This window comes from Plecotus auritus, assembly GCF_963455305.1.
Source record: "Plecotus auritus genome assembly, chromosome: 8".
Lineage (NCBI taxonomy): Eukaryota > Metazoa > Chordata > Mammalia > Chiroptera > Vespertilionidae > Plecotus > Plecotus auritus.
Window position 1 is genome coordinate 16,163,630 of NC_137782.1, and position 25,645 is coordinate 16,189,274.

General features: G+C 36.1%; 1 protein-coding gene across 1 annotated transcript in view; it reads right to left on the minus strand.

Moving 5' to 3' along the window:
* Positions 1–25,645, minus strand: part of PIK3C3 (phosphatidylinositol 3-kinase catalytic subunit type 3) — a 77,099-nt gene that overhangs the window by 29,189 nt on the left and 22,265 nt on the right. The window contains exons 6-14 of the mRNA XM_080683799.1: positions 24,913–25,008; positions 21,859–21,930; positions 17,995–18,099; positions 17,284–17,376; positions 9,512–9,697; positions 6,838–6,992; positions 5,222–5,312; positions 3,956–4,023; positions 855–960 (exon numbers count right to left, since the gene is read on the minus strand). Of these exons, the coding sequence (XP_080539925.1) occupies positions 855–960; positions 3,956–4,023; positions 5,222–5,312; positions 6,838–6,992; positions 9,512–9,697; positions 17,284–17,376; positions 17,995–18,099; positions 21,859–21,930; positions 24,913–25,008 (972 nt within the window). The remainder of the gene's footprint in view (positions 1–854; positions 961–3,955; positions 4,024–5,221; positions 5,313–6,837; positions 6,993–9,511; positions 9,698–17,283; positions 17,377–17,994; positions 18,100–21,858; positions 21,931–24,912; positions 25,009–25,645) is intronic.

Sequence of the window (25,645 nt, forward strand, 5' to 3'; positions counted from 1 at the left end):
CAAAGAGTTAAATAAGAGGTGATTTAAATATTTAATAAGATGAAAGAAGATAAAGGAGTAGTATTTCTGAAAATCACAGATTGATGTGCTTTCTGTTCATTGCTGTGCACCATATTTTTTCTTTAAATGACAAATGCTAGACTGTGAGCTTTTAAATTTATTTCAATGGATTATATATGATGTACAGTATGAAAATCGTGCATCTATACCAACTTGTTTCATCAATAGTGAAATTTAGAGGGGTTGTCTGCCCCACCTTGGTATAACTGCTGGCTGAACTGTGACATTGCTCTAAGAGTCACAAACACCAAGGGAAAATGGATTTACATACCATCTCTAAAAATGTTTAAGAAGGAAAATACATGTTATGTTATATGGAAAGTTTCTGCAATATGACCATTGCCAAACTTTTTTGGAACATACCTAGTTTTGAAAATGAAAAAAGTAAACAGAGGTAGAAATGGAAAAGCAAAGTGTTGGGATTTTGGGTTCCATGTATAGGTTGATTCATTGAATCGGGGATCAACAAAATTTCTGTAAAGGGCCAAGGAATAAATTCTTTAGGCCCACTGGGCATACACTTTCTATCCCAACTATTCAACTGCTATGGTAGTACAAAACTGGCCATAAACAATATGAAAACAAAAAACATGACTAGGTTCCAATAACATTTCACTTAAGAACACTGAATTTGAATTTCACGTAATTTTCCTGTATCACAACAAATAATATTCTTCTTTTGACTCTTTTGAACCATTTGAAAATATGAAAACCATTCCCAGCTAAAGGGACATATCAAAACAGGCAACAGGCTAGATCTGGTGCAGGTTTGTCACTCTATGTTAAATGGTTACCTTCAATAATGCTTGGCTGAATCGTCTCATCACATTCAAGTACATCTCATGGGTCTTTGGGTCTCTCTGCTGAGTATCTTGATCTTCACATTCCACTATCACATACCTTAAAAATATGTTGTCATTCAGATGTGAAATGAATCTCAGGTTCATTTTGTAAATATTTATGCCTTTCCACTAAAAGATTCACATTTGCAAAAATAATAAAATGGGAGTAATGAGGTATTTTATCATCACTCTTAAAAGTGGAAATACAAGGGCCAACATATACAACCATATATAAAAGGTAAATTAATAACTAATTTACACAATATACTAGATTTTCTAAAAATTTTGGCATAAAAAAAAACAAGAATTTTTTCCTAATACTTTCTGAGGTACAGAATTGCTGGGTCATATGAGAGTTCTAGTTTTAATTTCTAAGAAACCTCCACACTGTTTTCTGTAGTTGCTGCACCAATTTACAGGGGTTCCCATCACAACTTTATAAACACGGCCACATTTATGCACACTGATGCAAAAATCAAAAAAAGTTTCAATAGATTATATATGATATACAGTATGAAAATCATGCATCTATACCAACTTGCTTTGTTTCATCAATAGGGAAATTTAGAGGGGTTGTCTGCCCCACCGTGGTACAATTAGCTGACTGTAGAGCTAAAATCAGAACACAGGACATTGGGCTCCTCTGTCAGAATTCTTCCTGTTCTACTCAGCTTATTCCCACATTGTTTTATCTTGAGAAGCCACAAGAAACTTTTCCACCTTGTTAACTAATAGTGTTTTACAAATCTCAAGTCACAGCCACTGTATTTCCTTGTACTATTTCTGGGAAAGAGTATATTCAGCCATGTAGAAGGTAAATTTCATGAGAGCCGAGAGCTTACCCTTGGCACTTCCATGCCTGGCACATAATATTATTGTTGAATGAATAAATGACTTATCTCATGGATTTAACCATTATTTCTAAGTTGATAATTCTCAAACAGGTAAATACATTCCTTTTAACACACCTACCGATTAATTTTAATTTCATTATGTGGTCTGTTTTTTACTCGCAAACTTGCATTATGCCCATTTTATGCATTCACACTTCAGTCAGGTCAATCCCCTGACCACCTCGTTGTGCTTCTGGTCATGTTGCAGTACTGTCCACAAACACCTTCCCATCTCCACCTTCCCACAGTCTACCCATCCTTCCAACAGAGGGCAACACCCTATCTCTTTCAGGAAGCCTTCGCTAGTCCTAACAACTTCTTCATTTTCTTCCTGTGTGTTTACGCGGCAAACTCATTTACAAATAAGCAATACAGATGACCACTTTGTGCAGGCTCCTTGCTCTCCTAGACCACCAAGTATGAACACAATGGCCACAGAAATTTCATGTGGTTGAGGGTATAGATTGGTGGTCAATATAAAGTTCAAGTATCAAACACCTCTCAAAATCATTTAAGCCAAAGTTCTGCTTCACAGAACAGTCCATATAAAATCAAAATAACAGTACCATTTCCAAATTTGAAGGGTAGATTTAGATCATGACTAGAAAATGTACATTTGAATCATTTCTGAATTCTCTGTTCAGAGCAGTAAGCTAGATTTTACAAAGCACTCTAAGGTATTCCCTTGAAATCTGTCATCTTCAAGTAGAAAGGCAGACAAAACTGTCCCGTTTCCCATTGTAAGATGACATCAGTGGACTACCAGTTTCCTGGCAATTTTGTTTTGTGGGGTAAATAACCTTTATTACCTTGAAAAGTCTTAAAAGTAAAAGAAAAACATGTCAAAGCATCCAAAGTTTACTTTCAGTTCCATCATACCGGAATAGCTATAAAAATAAAACTCTGAAACGATTTATAGATCCTGATGCCCAACATTTCACAGATCGGAGACTATAACTTCTCTCGGTGGCTTAAAAGGTTGACACTATTCATTTTAAAAGGATTGTCTGCACAACAATAGACCCCTAAGGGTTCAGCTAGAGCAGAAATTCCATTTAAATCACTAGAAAGGGAACAAATGAAAAAGGAAATTCAAAATGTTCAAATGGAAATAGAACAATTAAAATGTATATGTAAGACAGTATTTTGTTTAATTCTGTCATGGAAAGGAAAATGCCTCATTATTCTTAAAAAATAATGAGCTTTCAGAATGGAGATCTATTAATTCGTACTGTTTAAGTAAGCACAGTAAATTGAGCAGTAAAAATTAGAGATTATTTCTATAGTTACAATATATCAAGTAAGTGGAGAAGTTTTAAATGTTCTCTCAGTGTCCAGAGGCTTCAGGCAGGGCTTACCCAGCTGGCTCTTCCCTTTGCTCTGCAAAACTGGATAAGGTTCCCTTGCTTAGTGTTTAATCCTAGTGCTATTTTTTTTATTGAACCAAAATATTCCTCCTTGTGGCTTAAGCTTTTTGTCCTTTACACTGTAGGATTCTGTGACAGATAAAGGGAACCATGCTTCATATTAATTATATCTCAAAAAGTGAATTAGTCTTCCTATGCCTTAGTTCTTTCCTTTCCTTCAACTCAAGAGACCATAAAATAGAGGTTTTTTAAACTTGCCTTATTTAACTTCACAGGAACAAATGAGAAAAGGTCACTGAAAACACTCTGTAAATGGCAAAGTGCTAGGTAAATGATCTAATCTTCAGCTTCTATCAAGTTCAATTATATGATGACTTTGCCTCAGTTTCCTCGTCCATAAAATAAGTAACCTCACATTCCCACTTTCCATTTCTGTATGCTCCCGATGTTTTGGTAAATAATGTGAAAATACACACTCCTAAGGGACTATAAAGCATCATACTTAAACTTAGATACCATAAAAGGCAAGCAGACATCAAACTGAAAAAAAAAAAACACCACACCCATTACCTTACCCAACGTGTTCTTAGATACTGGAAAGTTAGTGAAAGGAAGAGAAATGGTGGTGCTAACAAATATTCCCAAGCACAGCTGTAAAGGAATACAGCTAGATATAAATACCGCACTTAGGCTTTTGATGGCCACTCACACGTTATTGTAAACTGGCTTAATGTTTATGATATTGGGGAGGGGGCGTCCTACAGAAAATAAACAGAAAATTATTTTCACATACCAGTATAAATAATTAGCCAGTGTTGAGTTTTTGCAGGCTCTTGATATCAAGAAGGTGCAGAGATCTTGCTGAAAGAATTAAAAGAAATGTATATATATTATATTACCATCTGCTATTAACTTTCTAATATCTAAACACATATTTGTTTTAGACATCAGGGGTGTCAAAGATTCTTCTCAAATTAGAAGTCTTAGAGAGAAATTTAACAATACATAGTAGTGCTTCTGCAAATGCACTTCCGAATGCACTTTTCAGAGCAGCACCAGCCAAATAGGCCTGTTTTTTACTTGCAAACTTGCATTATGCCCAGTCTACTTATCTAAAAAGATGTAATTTTCCTATGAGTTAAAAAACAGCTTTGTAGTGTATCAGCCTTAGTATCAAAGCCACACATTTCTACAGTGTAATCACAAACACCAAAAATTACAGTAATGTTCATAAATATGTTAGCAATAAATATTGAGTTTCTTTAATAAAATATTGAAGCCAGTTTATTTTTACATTGCATATGAATCCATTCATATGCCCAAAGCACCAATAAAAAGCCTCGAATTGAAGATCATCTGGTGCTTTTTGCTGAGAGGAAAAGTCATAAACATGCATCATAAAACAGGTTATTTAATAAAGTTGTAATATTTGGTTTATTAATCAAAATCAATGTTTTAAAAGCCACCATAGGCCCTAGCTGGAGTTTCTCTGTGGTTAGTGTTGGCCTGCATATTAAAAGGTCTCATGTTTAATTTGCAGTCAAGGGCACTCACCTGGGTGGCAGGTTCCATCCTGAGACCCAATGGCAGGAGGCAACTGATGTGTCTCTCACATGTCTGACTTCCTTCCTCCCTCCCTCCCAAAATCAATGGAAAAAAAATACTCAGGTGCTGATAAAAAAAAAAAAAAATCCATGTTTTCAAAACCATTATAGGCCCTGGCCAGTGTGGATAAGTGGTTAGAGCATCTTCCCATGCATTGAAGGGTCTCAGGTTTGTTTCCTGGTCAGGACACATACCCAGGTTGTATGTCCGATCACCAGTTGGGGCACATATATGAGGCAACTAATCGATATTTCTCTCTCACATGGATGTTTCTCCCTCTGTCCCTCCCTCCCTTCTTCCCTCTCCTTTCCTCTCTTAGTATCAATGAAAAAACATATCCTCGGGTGAGGATTAAAATCAATCAATAAATAAAAATTTTTAAAATGAAAACCACTCTGAGGTGTTTATCTGGTAGGATCTCTCCTATAGCAAACTTGAAAAGCTCTGCACTCACCTCCAGATTTTCACCATCTGAACCTTCTTTTGTTTTAGATGCAGGGGGAGGAGAAGACACTGGAGGAACAGGGCTGGTTATAATTTGGGAGCTGAAAAAATAATAGGAGATATCACTGATATGTAACAAATTCTGTTTGGAACAGCAGATACAGTTTTTTGTTTTTTTTTTAGCATAGTTCATCTTGCTTGTGTCTGGATAACGTGTCGCTTCCTAAGTTGTGTTCTGTGCAACACCAGAGTCACAGTATGCTCCGGAAAAGAGGTCCTGTGGTCAATGAATATAGGTAATAGCTGCTTGGAGATGTGCATGTCTGCATATTGCTAAGTACTATTGTTATAAAAAAAAAAAAAAAAGCCCATTTTACTTTAAACAAGCATTTCAACATTTCTCAAACATATTTGGTCACAAAACCACCCCTACCAACTTTATATCTTTTTAAAAATACACAAATTAGTCACCAGCAGACCATGATTTGGGAAATACTGGGTTACAGTTTATATCCTGCCATAAAATCTTAAGCAGACCTTAAGAAAACATTCTAGGTGGCATAAGTAAGGAGGAAGGTAGCATGACTAGAGACAGAAGGCTTCCAATGTATAGTGGGAGAAAAGGTAAGGGGTATGTTCTCTTAAAAATAAAAAAATGTGTTTTTTTTTCCTGTTTTTTAGTTCGTCTCCAAATGAAACACAGAAGATAAAAACAGTATTAACATAATCATAAAAAATTTCAGAAATAAAATCTTGAGCCCATGTGATAACTGAAATATCTGTACTGATTCAGGTAATCTGATTTCCAGAACTCATTCTCAAGTTTTTACAAAATAGTTTATTATCACTGGGCCTCAAAGTTCTCGCCCAAAGGTTCCTATTTATTGCAAATCTTAAGATTTTATAGAAAACACAATGGCAAAGTAAAAGAACATGGAGTCAACTCTACCATTTGCAAGTTATGCACTTTGGGCAATTTACTTAACTTCTAGTAAGTCATTGATATCTAAATTCTGGATATGAGCACCTGCCTCAGTAGATTACTGTTAACAAGGCAATCTATGTAGACTACCTCACAGTGTCTGCTACAGAGGTAAGAGTTCTTAATTGTTATTATTGTTACTAGCTGATTTTAATTCAAGTAACATGTTCTTTACTTAGTATAACTACTAAAATATACAATTTTACAATAAAATACTTGAGTCCACTAACATGCCCTGTCCTTCATTTGCATGAACAGTAAATAGTATCTAACACTTACTGAGCACTGTGTGTCAGACACTTTTCTAAATGCTGGATGTGTATTAACTCATCCAATGTTTCAACAACTCTTAAAGATCAGTTACTATTGCTATATCCCTGCTTTTAAGATGAGAAACTGGGGCCACACAGAATATGCAACTTACACAATGTACACACTAGTAAGTGACAGAGTCAAGATTTTAACTTAGGTAGTTTGACTCCATAGCCTGCAAAAACTGTGAGTGCACTTGCGATATTCATTGGTAAAACTTCAAACTTATTACCAACTAGGATTTTGTACATGCAGGGAAAATGGAAAGAAGACAGTTGAAAAAGGAGAGAAACTCTCCGATGTGAAAACCAGTCCTCCCTGGATAACCATACCTATCTATTTCTGCAGAATTTATTCCAGAATTTGATGTACTCTCTGACACTGAACCCTGACTATCCTTCTTGGTAGGTTCTAATCCATTCTTTATATCATCAAAATTTTCATATTTGAGAGCTTGGACCAGCTGTAATAGGTACATCAATAAATCCTGGAAAATAAAGAAATGAGATAATATTAAAAAAACAAATGCAGTATGGTTATAGACATAACTTATTCCTAAATATTATGCTAACAATTCACTTTTTCTACCATTTATAAGCTGTTTCCTTTGTCAGATCACTAGGATACCTAACCTTGTGGTGTTTCACTGGATCTTCATCTATAGATGGACAGATCATACAAGCCTTAGGAATGAGGTATGAGTATTAAATCAACTAATAGAAGAAAGTCACAGAATAGTGCCTGGCACAGAGTAAGTGACCAGTAAATGCCTTGTTTAAAGTAGTATCCAAAAAGCAAAGCAAACACCAAATTTTTTCTCATAACTATCAAGTGACATAAGCACTATTATCACTCTTTTTTTGGAAAGGAAACCGAAGTGAGAATAATATAGAATATAGTGTTCCCAAAGACATATACACTGAGTGGCCAGATTATTATGATCTCTGAACGCATAATAATCTGGCCACTCAGTGTATATATACATATATATATATTAGAGGCCCGGTGCATGAATTCGTGCATGGGTGGGATCCAGCCAGCCTGGCCAGGGGAAGGGGACATGGGCGGTTGGCCGGCCTGCCTGCTGGTTGAACTCCTGGTCGAGGGGACAATTTGCATATTAGCCTTTTATTATATAGGATAAACACTGAGTGGCCAGATTATTATGCATTCAGAGATCATAATAATCTGGCCACTCAGTGCATATAGGTATATAGAGTCAGAGAAAAGACAAAATTCAGATCTTAATATACTAGTACATCTAATGAATTAATAGTTTTTTTTAGCTGGGTATACATAATTCAGTACTGAAGTAAGGTCAGAGAAAGGGAAACCATGAGCTAACTTAACCACCATAGTATTTATGCTATATTTTTGAAATTTAAAAAAAAAAAAACCCCTAAAAATTAATCATTGAACCATAGTTTGCAGTTTAGAATGCATGTAATAATGTTTCTATTATTCTCTACCTCATAACAAAAATTATAAATGGTCTAGAAAGAGCTCAGTATCTACATGAACACTGATAACTCCAGACAAACACCTAGCCTCTATTGAGGGAACCAAAGCCAGACAATCAGAAATAATGATTTACAATTTTTCTATTTACATTATGAACTCACACTGAGGGATTGTGTTGACTACACCATAGAGGCCTTTATCTAAACTCTATGATTCATGTCAAACATAAAGAATTAATGACTTGCGTGAAATTTCTAATGAATTTAAAAATAAGTATTTTGATATTTCAAATAAATATGTAATATTCTTTTTTACTTGCAATACAGTAAAGACAATTAGGAAGGAGAGGATAATATGCCAAATCACAATGCTAAGAAATGCTCTTTAATAGGAGAGTGAATAACATCCTGTTCTGATAAAATTATGCAATATCTGAGATCTTCCTCAGGGAAGGTAGTGAATGGGAGGGAACCGGGAGGAGAGAGTTAAGAGGTGTTATAGATGAAATAAAATTGGCTATGAGTTGGCATTTGTTAAAGATGGGTATTTTAAATGCGAGCACTTACTATTCTATTTATTTTAGTGTTTAAACTTTACAATAATTAAACACACATATAAATATCGACCTTAATAAAGGCTGAGTTTTGCTTCTTGAAATTCAGATACCACTATGAATTCAAAATGATTTAATTGTGTTTAATAAAGATCTTTGATAATGTTCTATGGGATCAGCATTCCTAGATACATACTGAGGTTTGAGCAGTTATTCCATATCCCAAAAGCACTGCAGGCTGGCATAGACTATTAGATTATGTTTGAGAGCACATTCACCCTATAAAAATTCATAAGTAAAAAATATTGCTGGATTAGTCTACCTTATTAGGAATTATTAAAATTCAAGATGCAGCAATACTTTGTGTCAACACAGACTGTTCCTCCATCCCTTGGGGCCTGAGATATGAAAACAGCCAGCATCAAGTTTGCAGGCTTTGCTTTCCAGAGGATTCAAAACCACCTTCAGAAAGTCTATACATACACACAACTGTCAGCAATGGAAAGTTTACAGGAGTTTGAAGGAGAATAAGATGACCATGCACCTCTGTTTTAGAGGCCCCAAGGGCTTTGCAAGGCTACAATTAAATGGGGCTTGTTGTATACTGACTAATAGAGGGGATCTGAATTATTCCCTAGCTGGTGCTGCATTAAACCATTTTTCATTAGAATTCCTCTTTCCAAACAGAGAGAAGCAAGCTCTGCTGCCAGGTGAGTGTCCTGGGAGAGATTGTCCTATCATGAAAAAGATCAGGAAGTAAATTTTCATTTCACAGAGGAGTCCCTGGAGGAATATTTTAATTTTACTTCTGAAAACATACCCAGTATATCCTCTTCTCCCCTGAAAAAAATCTCCCTACCCCTCCTTTCTCTAAAAGACACACACACACACACACACACACACACACACACACACACACACACTTACTCAGAGCCTAGGATCAGGCTCTAGTTTAACATGAACCCAAAGAGGAATAATGAATACTGATGTACCTCATCATCTGCCTGGCGCAGCCGGGCCACAGCGTAGCGCCTCACTGTGGGGTTGGTGTAATGGGAGGACAGTAGCTCCAGGGAATCCTCCACGTCCATGGGCTTCCATTTCCCCAACAGTTCCAAGGCCTGTTTGGCCTCCTGAGGTAGATCCCAATTAACACATTTCAAGAATTTTGTCAGAGCCTAGAATCAGAAAAGATGTTTAAATAAGAAACAGCAGCCTATGATCTGGGGCAGGGAAGGTCAAGGGTTATGAAGCAGGTTCCCCTTGGTCCTGATGGAAGAGTGGCAGAGTCAGTGACAGACTCCTTCTGTGAACGCTGCACAGTCATAGATTTCACCCTAGAAACACAATGCAGGGCAGGAAAATACAAAAGCATGTTCCCTGTAACTTCACAGATCAAACTACTTTCAGAGCACTATGAATTTTTTCAGTTTTCTTTTACTTTTCCTCACTATGTTTTGTTATTTTATTTATTTTAATTATGTATGTGTGTGTATGTGTATATATGTGTGTGATTTTTAGAGAGAGAGAGGAAGGGAGGATGACAGAGAGATAGAAACGTTTATGAGAGAGGAAGTCATTGATTGGCTGCCTCCTGCACAGTCCCCACTGGGGATTGAACCCACAACCCGGGCATATGCCCTGACTAAGAATCAGACTGGAGACCTTTTGGTTCCTGGGTCAATGCTCAAGCACTGAGCCACACCAGCCGGGCATGCTTTGGTATTTCAAAACACTAGAGGCCTCAAGACAAAGTTGAGGTATGTCTCATGAACTCTCAAATGCTTCTGAGACGACCTGACCATTTTACAACATTTACATGTGACATAAAATAGCCAATGAATGAGAAATTCTGAGCCAAAGCAGAGTAGACTCCTCACCACTAACTCACCTTGAACATTTCTCTAGAGTCATTGGGTTTCTTAGATACTCACATACATAAGGAGTCAAATAAATGATTATGTTATGTATCTCTTCACAGACACAGACAAATAAACACTCCACAGAAACAAATCAAATAAATGATTATGTTATGTATCTCTTCACAGACACAGACAAATAAACACTCCACAGCTGAATCATAGAATATTTGCTACTGCTTCTGTGTTTATCTATAAAAATAGATATTTCACAGAAGCAGTAGCAAATATTCTATGATTCAGCTGTTTTTAGTAGCTTTCTGAAACCTCACTACTTTAGATCGGTAGCATACTGAAGTTTTCACCAGACTGTTAGGTAAGTAAATTAACTTGGAGCATGTCACTCATGGTTGCATACATAATAGATGCTCTTTAAAGAAAGGTGCTTACCTGTCAAAAATTCAACTTTCCAGGAAGTTTTTGGCAACTTTTAGCCCTTCCTTCAGTAACTGCCTCAATCCTACTACCTTCATTTAAATGATGCTCTTCTAACTGCCAAATACTTTTGAGGGTTTTCTTATTTCTACAACTGGAGTCTGCATTCCCCAAGGATAGCTATCTATTTCTCCTGCACCTCCTGCACACAGTTTAGTACAGTGTTTCCTCTTCCAACAAGAACACACACTGCCCTAGGAACCATCCATGCTATTATTTTCACTTCTAAAATGTATGTCTAGGTTGAATGTGGAAACAACGCAATACTTCTTAAATAACTACAGCAAAAGGTTTTCCATTTCGTCTTACATCAGCAACCTTAATAGAAACATGCGGCTAGGTGCTTATTATAAGCAAATCTTGCAGCATGCCTATATACTCAACTCAATAACTGAAACAGTCTAACTCCCACATTTTCAGATTTGTAGACTTATTAGTAAGATTTATAGCATACACTACTGCCAAGGTATATAAGGCACTGTACAAAGATTTTCTCAACTTTATAACGTTAAATGTTACAAATGTAAACAAGGAGGTAGTAGAATGAAGGAAACAAGAAGCAGAGAAATGATAAAGACAGAAAGCATAAGACTCTGAAGACAGCAATAATAATGATGATACTTCATCTTAAATTCTTAAAGATGCTTTATTGATCTCTGTAAAAGTACAGGATTCAAACGTAATGTGATCCCCGGAGTGCACACATAAGCTTGAGAACAAGTGTTTGGGGTCAAATCCCAACTCTTGGCTCCATCAATTATTAGCTGAGTCATTTGGAGCACATTATTTAACTTCTAAGTGACCTATTTCATTAGGTTGTAGTTAAAATTAAATAAGTTATTGAATAAAAATGTTTAGGCTAATACATAATAAATACTTGATAAATGTTAATATTTTATTATCCAATATTTTAATCCATTTCTGATGTTGAGTCAAACATCAAATGTTAACATCATCACACTTATTACTATGTTTTATATTAATAGCAATAAATATTTTTGTTAAACTCCCTTTGATCTTAGAATCACCTCACTGGTAACACCTATTCTTACAATCATAAGCACAATCACTTTATCGCTGAAAATACAATACTTATCATATGTATTTCTAATTTTAACTCCTATTAACTCAGTTATTGGAAATTTCTACTTTGTTGCTAAAGGGAAACCTATTCCTCTACTCAAGACAATCCTGATAGCAAACATGTGAGTTTTTTATGCCATTCAACTCCCTAATTTTCTGAGGACACCAACTGGGCATTCTACAACTTAATTCAATTGTGACATTAACACCTGGGGCCAGTCTCACATGATTAATTCCCATTTCAGATGCCAACTTTGGATCCCCAGGTTGCCCAGATTTCTGAATACATTCCTCCAGTTCGATAATTTGCTACACTGGTTCACAGAACTCAGAGAAATACTTTACTTACTACTGATGGTATATTATAAAGGATACAAATGAATAACCAGATGGAGAGGTACATTGGGCAAGGTCCGGAGGAGTCCCAAGCTCAAGAGCTTCTGTCCCCATACAGTCTGAGCCACTCTCCTGTTCACCAACCCCAAAGCTCTATGAATCCCATCACTATAGGTGCTTATGAAGGTTCCATTACATAGGCATGATTTATTAAATCACTGGCCCCTCTCAATCCCCAGGCCCTCTCCCAGAGATCAGGGGGCGGGGCTGAAAGTTCCAACCCTCTAATCACAAGGTTGGTTCCTCTGGCAACCAACCCCAGCCTCCAGGAGCCATCTCATTAGCATAAATTCAGGTGTGGTTGTAAAGAACTCATTATAAACATGTTTCCTCCCATCACTACCACTCAGGAATTCCTGGGTTTTGGAAACTACGCCAGGAACCAAAGACCAAATGTATATTCCTTGTTACATTGTAGTCACAGTTGTTTTTCTAATAAATTCAATTCAAAACATTAAAAAATGAAAGTATCTCCTCACCCTGCACATTCCACTGGCCACATTTCCTTTGTCCAGGCACTGAGGGCGAAGTCCTGGGAGCAGGCTCCAAGTCATTTTACACATTCTCTTCTTCCCTGACCTCCAACTTAGCTCTCAAAATCAGTACCCTGAGTCTTCTTTATGCCTTTTTTTCATTCTCAGCTGTGCTCCCATTACCCTGGTTAGTCTTCCTTAAAACATCACTTAAGACACATGCTGTTGCTTTCGTAGTTTCCTATTGCCAGTGAAATCTAAGTCCCAAGCACAGAACTGGAGGCTCATCACAAGCCGACTCCACCTTTTCTATTTCATAAGAGGCTTTGTCTCTAAGCCTAACACTGCTTTACTCATGCTTTTCATCCCCATGAAGACGATCACTAAATAAAAAATACCATGAAAGCATACTCAAATTTAAAGACCAGTCTTTGCTCTGTGAAACCTCCTGCATATCACAGCACACTGACCTTGCTCTACTCCACATTTCTGTTACAGTAATTACCTAAACATTTGCTAAGAGAATAATCCTCGATCAATTACTATCACATACTTCTCCATTTTGATTATATATAAACTAGAAGACCGGTGCACAAAATTCATGCACAGGTGTGTGTGTGTGTGTGTGTGTGTGTGTGTGTGTGTCCCCTCAGCCCAGCCTGCATCCTCTCACAATCCAGGACCCCTCGGGGGATGTCCGACTGTCCGATGCCCACATGGATTGGGTCTAAACCGGCAGTCGGACATCCCTCTTGCAATCTGGGACTGCTGGCTCCTAACGGCTCGCCTGCCTGCCTGATTGCTGATCGCCCCTAACCACTCTGCCTGCCTGCCTGATTGCCCCTAACCACTCTGCCTGCCTACCTGATTGCCCCTAACCACTTTTCCTGCCTGACTGATTGCCCCTAACCACTCGCCTGCCTGCCTGATTGCCCTAACTGCTCACCTGCCTGCCGGATCACTCCTAACTGCTTGCCTGCCTGCCTGTTTGCCCCTAACTGCCTCTGCCTCAGCCCCCATGGCTTCGTCCAGAAGGTCATTCGGCTGTCTGGTCTAATTAGCATATTACACTTTTATTATTATAGAATTATAGATGTTCTTTCCCTGAAACAGTTTTAGTTTATATGAAGACTAAGAAATGATATCAAAAGTACGCATTTTTTAATAATATTAGACCAAGAGGTGATAACAAGTGCTTCTTGAACTGAATTAATTCCCACCATGGTTTGTCACCAACTTCTTGTCAGGATGCAAAAATATGATTGTGTCCTGACAGTGCCAATGTCACTGTCTCAGTAGCTACCTTCAGAACATTCAGTGTATCACCATTACCTTTACCATACATGACTCTTCATACTGCATTTCCCCCAAACATAACTGAAAGGTATTAAGTACACATAACAGTAATTTTTTTAAATTAAAATTTTTAAAAGAAGAAAGGATGTTTACCAGGATAAAAGCTAGTTTTGAAAAGTTACAATATTCACATTTTGGGTTCCACAAAAATGAATCACTTCTTAAATGCTATGGACCACAGATTTTAAAATACTTCATAAATTTAACTGGTTTTGTTGGACAAGTTGCTATAAACTTTCTAAGTGCAATGTCAAGTCTAGGCTAGATGGTTTTCATTGGCAGTACTGAAGACTGTGTTCCAGCAAGCCCTGAAGGTCACATAGACAAAAAGAGGTAGAAAGACCAAATTTAACAACAACAAAACATAAGTATAACTTTGTAAGAACAAATTTCCACCAATTTGTTTTCTGGGCACCTCTATCTCCTCCAGAAAATCTTTTTAGCCTCAGGGACCAAATGCCAAATAACCTAAAGCACTGTTCCTGGGAAATCGACCTTCTTTGTGTAGATAAATTAAGGAACAAGGGTACAGGAGTATCTGTTTCCTACAACACCCATTTTAAATTATTACAAAGATACAAATGTGTCTGTGTGAATATGTTCTCTGGTCACTTCAAGGCCAATATATTGAAAAGTGCTTCCCAAACATTGGAAAATATCGTCCACTTGGCCTAGTGATCATAAGAATCCTATAATATGTCCTGAGAATTGAAGTTTCATCACCCACTCTTCAAAAACTTAAAATCAACTGGTTAAATGAAACTTGTCATACACTTTATATCACTTGAGCATTTTATTTCTTTTGCACATATCTAGAAGTAATTGAATTTCAGTGGGAAGTGACTACTTTTTAAACAAACTATTTTTCTTGTGAGCCTTTCTATCTGAGGCAGTTCTGCTCTGTAAATCTATTCTATGCTTCTTGAGCCTATACATTCTAACAGTTTAATTCAATATCTTACTGTGTATTTTAGACAAGACTGCTGCATTCAAAATACAATTTCTGTGACCAACATTATTCTTCATTTAACAGAGTATCATATCCTAACTTAATTTATTTTTATAAAACACAAAATAAGAAACCTATGATTCTATTGAGGAATATTTTCTTTCTTGTGGTGATGAAGAGAATAATACTCAAAGCTAGAGTAAATTTAAAAATTCTTCTCTCATTCTTGTTATGGATATAAGGAGAATGAAAATGACTCAACTACAAAGAATTTGCAAAGGCCTCAATAAAAGATAAAGATTCAAAGCTGAAGAGTTAAGATGAGTTGCAGCTGGATTTTTATCTTTATTTTGAAATTAAGAAAATACAATTGTTACATAAAAACAAGTTAAAGCAGCTAAAGACCATCTCATGAAATATAAAACATACTAGAGGTCTGGTGCACGAAACTTGTGCAGGGTACGGTCCTTAGGCCTGGCTGGTGATAAGGGCTAATCAGGTTCCCCGCCTCCTGGCCTCCCGGCCTCCCCACCTCCTCCTTCCCTCACTCCCTCAGTGCCCTACTGCTGCCACTGGTTGCCCACCATGTTCCATGCCACCCTCTGATGGTCAGCGCACCACATAGCGAGGGAACGAACTCCCAAGGGGACAATTTGCATATTAGCCTTTTATTATATAGGAGGATTTATTCATTCTCACAGAATTATAGAACAACTTTCTGACAGATATTAATTTTCCTTTTGTTTCTCTGTCTGCCCCCAATGCATTTCATAATTTCTGCTGAGGCATGTGCATGATGCTACAAACTAGGATCTCTACAATCCTCTATTTTGTCTTCACTGATGACTTTCTATTCTAACTCATAAATATGAGCACATCAAGAAGCAGCATTGAAAATCTTTGCGTTGCACAGGTTCCTTAATCTAAGACTCAAGTTTCCTCACCTGTAGAACAGTAACAATATCTAAATTGGCCCAGCCGGTGAGGCTCAGTGGTTGAGCATTGAACCCTGAACCAAAAGGTCATAGTTTGATTCCTGGTCAGGGCACATGTCCAGGTTTCAGACTTGATTCCCAGTAGGGGGTATGTAGGAGGCAGCTGATCAATGATTCTCTCTCATCACTGACATTTCTATTCCTCTCTTTCTCTCTCCCTGCCTCTCTGAAACCAATAAAAACATATTATCATTAATACTAATACCTAGATTGTGGGGTTGTTATGGGGCATAAAAGATCCTTGGCTTAAAAGGCTGTTTAATAGATACTGGCTACTATTATCATATTTTAAGAGTCTTTGAACCAATGTTCTAAGAATCTGAAGACTATTTTAAGAACTGGAAGAGACTTAAAGTTCACTGTCATTTAATCAATCACATTATATCTGAGGAAATTAAAGTTAGGTAGGTGAAATAATCTGCCTGCAGTAAAAAGCTTATCTGTGGCAATACTGAGTCAAAATCAAGTCTGCAGACGCAGGTCTAGTGCTGACTTCATCATAATTCCCTCTCCCCAGAGACTTTATCTGCTCCATGGCTTCATTATGGAAAGCAAATGTCTAGTTCTGACCCAGCCTCTATCCTGCAACCCAAGCTGGCTTCACTCTACCAACTCAATTTATACATTTCAAATTACATTTCTCATACTCTCTCTAGCCATTCGTCCTCCAGAATTCTACAGTCCTTTAGTGATGTAAATATTTTGCTAGCCAATGCAGGCTCAAAGAAGTGAGAAGAAAAGAGGCAACTCAACATTTATTCTGTACCTACTATTCACCAGGGACTCGGACAGGTTATTCACCTGTATTATCTGACCTGCTAAGGAGCATTTCATCATTGAAAAAAAACGAGGAAACCAAGCTTCCAAAGCAAATTGCCTCATCTTATCTACTAATAATAAGTTGCAGCACCAGAAACCAAACTCAGGCCTCTGGCCTAACCCATTCAGTCGCTATCTACGCATCAACAAATGGGTACGTGTCTTTGTGTGTCTACCTCTATAATTTTTAAAAAAATGGATTATCACATATATTGTTCTGCAACTTTTTAATAAATTTGACAAGAACTCTGTATTTCCAGGGCAGTTATGCCTCACCTCGTTCATCAGCAACAAACATTGTAGATACATTTGATACTTGAAAATATTCAAGAAACTTACTTTTTCTTGGTTCGTAAGATAATATCTAAACTTCCAAACAAGATCTTGTTCTTCATATGTGAGTTGCTTGGTTGGTGGATAACTCACAATAATCTACAAGAAAGTAAACAAAAGAACTACTTTTATTAAAGATATCCTTCCTCTGTATTTCCATTTCATTTAAAATTTTTCATTTACTTAAATATTTCTATTATAGAACTACTGTGGAAGCATGGAGAATGTGCATGCAGCCAAGTAAGACTTAATTTTACTGTTCGTATCAGTCCAAAAGATATTACTAAAGGGGAGAAAAAGATAAGATGAAAAAGTCATACTCCATATAAAGTATATAACTACAGACCTAATTTAATTAAACCAAACCAAATAACTAAAGCCTCCCCCTTAAACAGGAAAAATCCAAACAACAAATCTTTCTCTTATCCAGTCAACATGCACAACCATGCATGTGTGCAAACCAAGGCCTCTCTTGGGCAATGCAGCTTAGGGCCATAGGGCCAGTTGTAAGAGTGCTATTGTGTGAAAGTATATGTTTGTAGCTCTATCTCCAGGACGAATATATTTACTGAAAGCCCCAAAATAATAATAAAACTACCGGAATTTGAAATTACTTTGGGTTCATTAACATTCATAAAGTGAAGTGGTATCACATCAATTATAACCAACATACATACCCATGTAATTATTTTTATATAATACTTTATAAATTCTTACGTTTAGTTGGTCTCTTGTGGCAGCATTAGGCTTGAGATCATGGTCAGAAGGTCCGCTTCTTAAACTCCGGGCAAGCTTGTGGTGTTTGCTCTCAACCAAGTTCTCCTATTAATTATTTTAAAATATTTATCAATGATGTAAACTTCACCAAAAGGAAGTTTCAATACCAGTTAGAAATAGAAATGTTAATAGTTACTTAAGGCCATTTTATAATACTATTTTATTTTGGTTACAACTTTAATCTCCTTTGTGTTTTAAAAATATATCACCATTTTGAGCTAATAAAACTAAGTATGCTTTATGCTGCACTAGTGCCCTAATAGGCATGCACATGGCATTCCAGCTTCTTAAAACATCTATCCCTGTTCTCCAGGTATTCAAGGTTTTTATGTTCTCTCTCCATTCAAATACCACCTTCTCTCTAAGACCTTCCCTCACAACCCAGACTAAAGCTTCCCCTCTTCCTGAGCTACTAATACCTTGTGATACACTGTAGTACTATCACCTCAGCAGTTTTACTTCCAATAGTAGCTTGAGGGCAGAGACAGTGACTATAATAATTAAATGTACATATTTGGTGTTAACTATCTTACCTATGGTCAAAATCATGTTTTATTTTATTTTAAACATTTTTTGGTTAATCCTAATCTGAGGATATTTTTTCCATTGATTTTTTGAGTGTGGAAGGGAAAGAGGAAAAGGGAGACAGAGAGAAAGAAACATCAATGTGAGAGTGACACACTGATTGGTTGTCCCTCGAGCATGCCCCAACTGGGATCAGGAATGAACCTGCAACCCAGCTGTATGCCCTTGACCAGAAATCGAACCCAATACTCTTCGGTGTGCTGGCCAACACTCTAACCACTAAACCACACCCGCCAGGGCCAAAATCATGTTTTAAAACACTGTCTTGGCTTAAGAGACTTTTTATTGCATTTATTTTGGCATGTGTAAATTATCTATTCATGCCCTTTTGCTAATTTTCAATTGGCTTTTGGTCCTTTGTTCTTCAGTATTTAAGACTTCTTTATGTATTAGATATCCGCCCCTTTGTCTGAGATGTATGTCACAGTTTCTCCCAATTTATCAATTATCTTTGTTTTGGTGTTTTTGCCATGCAGTCAATTTTTTAATATAGTCAAATTTATCAATCATTTATTTTTCCTGCCTCTGGGTTTTGAGTCATCATTACAAAGTTTTTCCCTACACTGAGAGTACAGTACCAGTAAAGTTTCATTTTTTAACATTTAAATCCCTGATTCATTTGGAGTTTTTCCTTATGATCTGTGGGAGGAATGGGTTTAATTTAATCTTTTCCAAATGGCTAATCAGTTCCCCAGCACTATGCTTCAGTGATGACATGCCACTTTTATCATGTACTAATTTCCATATTACTTGAATCTATTTTTGTATTTGGTTTCACAAGTCTATCTGTGCATATATATGTGCTAGTACCGTACTTGTAATTATAGTTTTACAGTCTGTTTTATTGTCTGATACCTGGTATACCAGCTAAGTGGCACTCAAAGTTACTTTATTAAAATATATTTCTCTAGTAAGCAATGCTGCCTACAAACTGAACTGAGTTTCTGAGCACAGCGGGGTGAGAAGAGTAGTTTGCATTTTTTTAACTTTTCTTTTGTGTTTCATTTAAAACTAAAACTTTTTAAACAGGGGCCCTAGTTCATTTTTAAAAAAAAATACATCATCCATAATGTTAAAGCTATAACTGCTGATGAGCATTTTCTTTAGAAAAGAATGCACTAAATATACAGACATCTCACTGACCTGACATTTTGATAGGAGTTACACAAAAATAATACCTATTATCCCAATATGACAAAACTTGTTTACTCTTGGCCATTTTGAAGGTACCCACAGAGTACATCTATTTGTGTGATTCAAATATGCAGAATGTGAAATATAACTTGATTTTATAATGAAAACTCAGGGTCAAATTTAGATATAATGACTCAATTTTTATTACGTTATGCATAGGCTCTGTGAAGGTATTTAGGGTATTGTTTCTAAAAGATTCCCCAGTGACCTTTCTTTTCTAATCTTTTATACTCTTTTTACCCTGTCTCTTCCTCTGATGTTAGGTCATCAGCTACTACTTCCTGATTCAATGACCTATATTTAACTCATGTTTTCATTTTCCAATATGCTACCTTTAATCTACTTTGGTCTGACTAGGAAGGTAATTAATCTAATTAGAAATTCATAAAATAAGAATAAAATGGTTCAAAGTGATGTAGATGCATTTTAAGTATGAATATCATGATATCTATTAAGCTTATAAAACGATTTTTTTGGCTGGAACTTTCTAAATATAAGGTCATCTAATTAAAGTTCTGCTGCAAAAGAGGGATTTACTCTTTGTATCCATTAAAGAGAGATTTCAAAAATGCAATAGGGAGGTATCTCAAAATCATCCAAGACATCATGACTCAAATTGAATAGTTCTAATAGCTACAATGATCCTCCCTATTTTGCAACCAACCCAGTCTCCTTAAAAAAATTCAATCATTGATGCTTTTACATCCTGGTATAAACCAATTCCCCTTCTGGATGACAACAATCTTTCAAATACAGGCATGCTTTTTCCTATTACGCTTCACTTTATTGAACTTCACAGAAATTAAAGGGTTGGGGTGTGTGTGTGTGTGTGTGTGTGTGTGTGTGTGTGTGTGTGTGTCTTTTGTTTTTTTACAAATTGAAGGTTTGTAGCAACCCTGAATCAAACAAGTCCATATGCACCATTTTCCAATGGCATTTGCCCACTTTGTATCTCTGTGTTACATTTGGTAATTCTTACAATATTTCACATTTTCTCTTTTTTATTATATTTGTAATCAGTGATCTCTGATGCTACTATTATAATTGTTTTGAGATGCTACAAACTCACCCATATAAGACAGCAAACTTAATTGATTAATGTTGTATGTGTTCTGACTGCTCCACGGAGCAGCTGTTCCCTATCTCTCTCTCTTTCCTCAGGCCTCCCTATTCCAACAGATAATACTGAAATCAGGCCAATTAGTAACCCTACAATGGCTTCTCTCACTTTAAACCAAAAGCTAGAAATGCTTACACTTAGTGAGGAAGGCACGCCGAAAGCTAAAATGGGCCAAAAGCTAAGCATCTTGCACCAATTAGCTAAGTTGTGAATTCAAATAGAAAATTCTTTAAAAAATATTAAAAGGGGTCTACAGTGAACACACAAATGGCAAGAAAGTGAAAACAGCTTTATTGCTGATATGAAGAGTTTTAGTGGTCTGGACTGAAGATCACACCAGCCACAACATTAAACCAAAGTCTAATCCAGAGCAAGACCCTAACTCTCTTCAATTCTATGAAGGCTGAAAGAAGTGAGAAAGCTGCAGAAGAAACGTTTAAAGCTAGCAGAGATCGGGGAACCAAAAAATTCCTGTGACTTGCTTTATTGGGATATCCGCTTAACCAGCTAACTGCCACGATATTTTGAATTAAAAAAGGTCCACCTCTTGTGTCTATAGATGCTTATGGCATACAAATGGTTAATTGTGGTAACGTGGACCCAAACGAGCGAGCAGTACCTCCAAGGTGTGCCTGTACCTGTTTCCCCAAGTCCTCACTGTATGACTACATAATCTAAATATCATGGCTCCCCAACACTACACTATCCTGACCTTATTTTATGTGTTAAGGTTTCTGATAAAAATCCCATCTGAACTTGATTCCAGATAGCTGAAGTAGATTTATAAATCACTTTTAGGTAACTGAGGTACTTATATATTTTTTAAAAAGAAGTGTATGATGTCCATCTAAGTCATAATCATTTTGGATTGGAGCATTTACATAAGGAATTGGATAATAACTCACCATAGACATCTGAGGGTCAGGAACTTTTACTATCTCAAAGCTTGTTAAAATTGGAGATGACTCATCACCATCCTGGATTACAATGTAATAAATTTCCAAAATAAGAAAGTAAATAAAGTTTAACCAAATGGTAAAAAATAATACATGATAATGTAAACTCCAATGTACTTTAATTCTATTTAATGAACACCCTTCCTTTCAAAAATTAATCTTCTTTCAACTACATTTTAAAATATATTATATTTTTACCTTTTGTTGCTGATAAAATATTTCAAGAAAAATAAAATATAACAATAAAAATTTGTAATACAGTTTTTTTAGAGATATGAGGTCTGGAAATCAGATGATTTTTGTCTTTTTTTAAAACTGTTTATAATGACAGAAGATGAAAAAAATGTTCAAATTGTCAAACTGAGAATAAGAAATCACAGAGCTAATTAAAATATGATATAATGGATGAGTTACATCACTTGCAAAACTACTAACTAGATGTTGGCAACTTCAAATTACCACAATTGAGTTCCACTCAGAAGTAGAATTATAAGTGTGGGGTTAATGTTACTCAAATTTATACACAGCAAGAGACTCAGCAGCATGGCTTCTCAGAGGGATAGCTACTCAACACAATGCAAACCTGAATAACGAGAATCAGTCCATCAATTCTTAAGAAATAAAGCTGTCTTATTTTGTTGATATTATCATTTTTTGAAAAATGTTGGCTTTTATTTTGATCCAATTCAGGCAAGAAAGGTAATATAGGATAATAAAATGTCACTGCATAAGAACTGGAAAAGACTAAACTAATTAAAGTCAAAATTCATTTCCTCACAATTGTATACCCAACATCAAATTTTTCTGTCAATTTCCAAATGCTCCTATAATTTCAACTTTAGATATGTGCAACAAAATCAGGAGACTGAAAGAGGGGAAGTACTGTGACTTTACTTTAGTCCAGTAATTGAGTCTTAGAGAAACCACGAATTCCCACAGCCATTGTTTAACAGGCTGGTTCTTAGTCACAACACCAGAAAACACATTTATCAGCCCAACTGTGACAAGTAATCTTCACTAAGGCTATCTGTCACAAGACAGGTGACAAGAAAGTCTATTTCCATTAGATTCAATACACTGGCCCAGCAATCTTTACACTAAGTGGAAATATGACAGGATGGGTACACAGGCATTAATTTATGGACAATTTTTCAAGAAGCAGTAGAAAGGGGTCAAGAACCTTTTCAAAAATACTTGAAATTCTTCTAATTTCTGTTCTGTTATTTCATCTATTATCAAAACAGTCTTTCAAAAGATCCTTCACATCTCCAATGTTCTAAATTATCACCTCCATCAGTATGCTTCTGCAATATAAACTCCATCAACTCCACGGGCAGAGGATAATACTTTTAATGAAATTACATATGGCATAAAGTATAAAACATAATTTTATTAAAATATATTGGTGACAAAATTTCATTCACCTACATTTCCCTTTCTTTTTATAAGATTGTTTTTCTAATGAATTAATAAACAATGTTAGTCTTTTTATCTCCTTTCCCCACCTCCCCCCAAGAAATATCATCCTATTAATAAAAGCCTATGTGGTCGTGATGCCTTCATGCTGTGACGCCCTCACGCCATAATGAGCGATCACCAGGAACCTGCGTGCGCAGCGGATGCACGCGGTGGGCGGGGCTGCGTGCGCGCACGGGTGGGCAGGGTCTTGAGGCTGCGTGCGCGGCGTGGAGGTGGGCCCCGTGGCTCCGCATGGAGAGGCCAGGGGACCTGCAGCTCCAGCCTATCTCTTTGGGGAAATCCATCGAGGAGCCCCAGATGGGTGGGGGGCCTACCTCTTTGGGGCCATTGATCGCGGGGCTCCCGCACTGTGAGAGGGCACAGGCCAGGCTGGGGGACCCCCCCCTCCCCACCCAGTGCATGAATTTCATGCATCGGGCTTCTAGTTTATAAAATAAAAAGATGAAACAAGTTAATGTTTCCTTATCTTTTACTAAAAAGAAAGGATATAAGCTTAAGGGGGAAAATATAAATATTAACTTGAAAAATACCAGAAAAGTACTCATAAATTAACTATACAAACCCTACACCTCCATTATAAATACATCCTTCAAATAATAAATTATAGTTATAAATACATATTTTTTAAATCACTTGTGACAGCTTTAACACACTAAAGTTAAAATGTGATTTAAAAGTGCTGCTTCTAATGAACAAATATACTGCATATAAGCTTAGTTATGTGCTAGAGAAAATATTTTTCTATTATGCCATGTATTAAAAGGCTGTCCTCATTCGTACTGATGTAAGCACTTGTCTTAGGATTTTTACAATGATTGCAGATATCTGGTTTACGTTATTTTGAACTGTGCATACAGTTATTTCTGTAATACTTAAATGAAGACCCTTCAACAAGCATTTAAGACACAGATATTTTCTAGAGGCTACATGTCAAACCACATACCACTTTCTTTCACGTAATGAGAGGAGCAGAGGAAATCCAGAATTACATGTTATCACTCAGCCTACTGATAACATTATTTCCTTAATTCTGCATTTATTTTACATATAAATAAATGCAGATTTGTGAAGTCTTTCATAAGCATACTTATGATTGGGTCACATATAAAATTCCATTACTTTATATATAAATACTCAAATAATAAGCAATCCTTAATGTTCAATAGCATACCACTTTAAAAAAAGGCATGATCCCCCTTTTTACTTTTCAAATGAATTTTAATTGTTAATAAAGTTAATGCTTTAATATCTTACTTGCCACTTTTCAAAACCATTAATCAAAAAGTTTTTGATCGCTTGCATATTTACTTAATTCTGTAACCCATAACTGCATTCCATGAATGATCGGCTTTTGTAATCTTGGGAGCTACAGGATGATTTGTGCATACATAAACAGCTGTGGCTGACAGCTGTCTTCTGCTATCCTGCAACCAAATAATTCATCTCAGCAGGAACAACAGTAATTTTTTTTAATGTTTCCCCTCCCCTCTACTTTAGAGACCATAACAGCTCCAAGGCAAATACCTTTTCATAATAAACAATGCCATATTCCTTATCGTCGCACTTGACACATCGAAACTCAACCATCAAGTACATGAAATTAGAACTTCGTTTTTCACTCTAAAAAAAAAAAATGATTCTTATGAAAAATAATCATTTTCAACATTCTCCTAAAGAATCAGTATGTATTGTTATTCCCAATTCAGTAATACATGGATCTATCAGGTACAACTTAGAATGTGACAAATTTTCATTTCGTTATTATAAATGCACTGTTTCATACAGCACTTCTATCTTATATACAGCACCACTCTTTCATCCGGTACCGTTTACTAGTCACTTACAACTCTCTCCTAAAACTTAATGACATTGTTGGTTTAGTCAGCAGTTTGGATTTTATTATATAAAATCTTGATGATATTAAGTATATATTGCATTAGAACTATCTACTTTCAAAAATAAGGATTTTTTGTACTTCTAACAATTGTAAGCAAAGAACAGTTCATCCTTAAACCATATGACTAATCTAACTATAGCAATTAACACAACTATAGCAATTAATACAATTAATTTATGACAAAAATCAAAAATATGTGTTCTAACTTTCATAAAGTTTCATTGACGTCATCTTTTAATTAAACTTAGAACTGAGGTTATTTGACCTAAAAAATATAAACTTTATAAGTTTTTCATAATTTATAAATGATCTTGAGATGATTTGCAGGCATTTGTATATTTTTATCAAATTTTTTAAAGT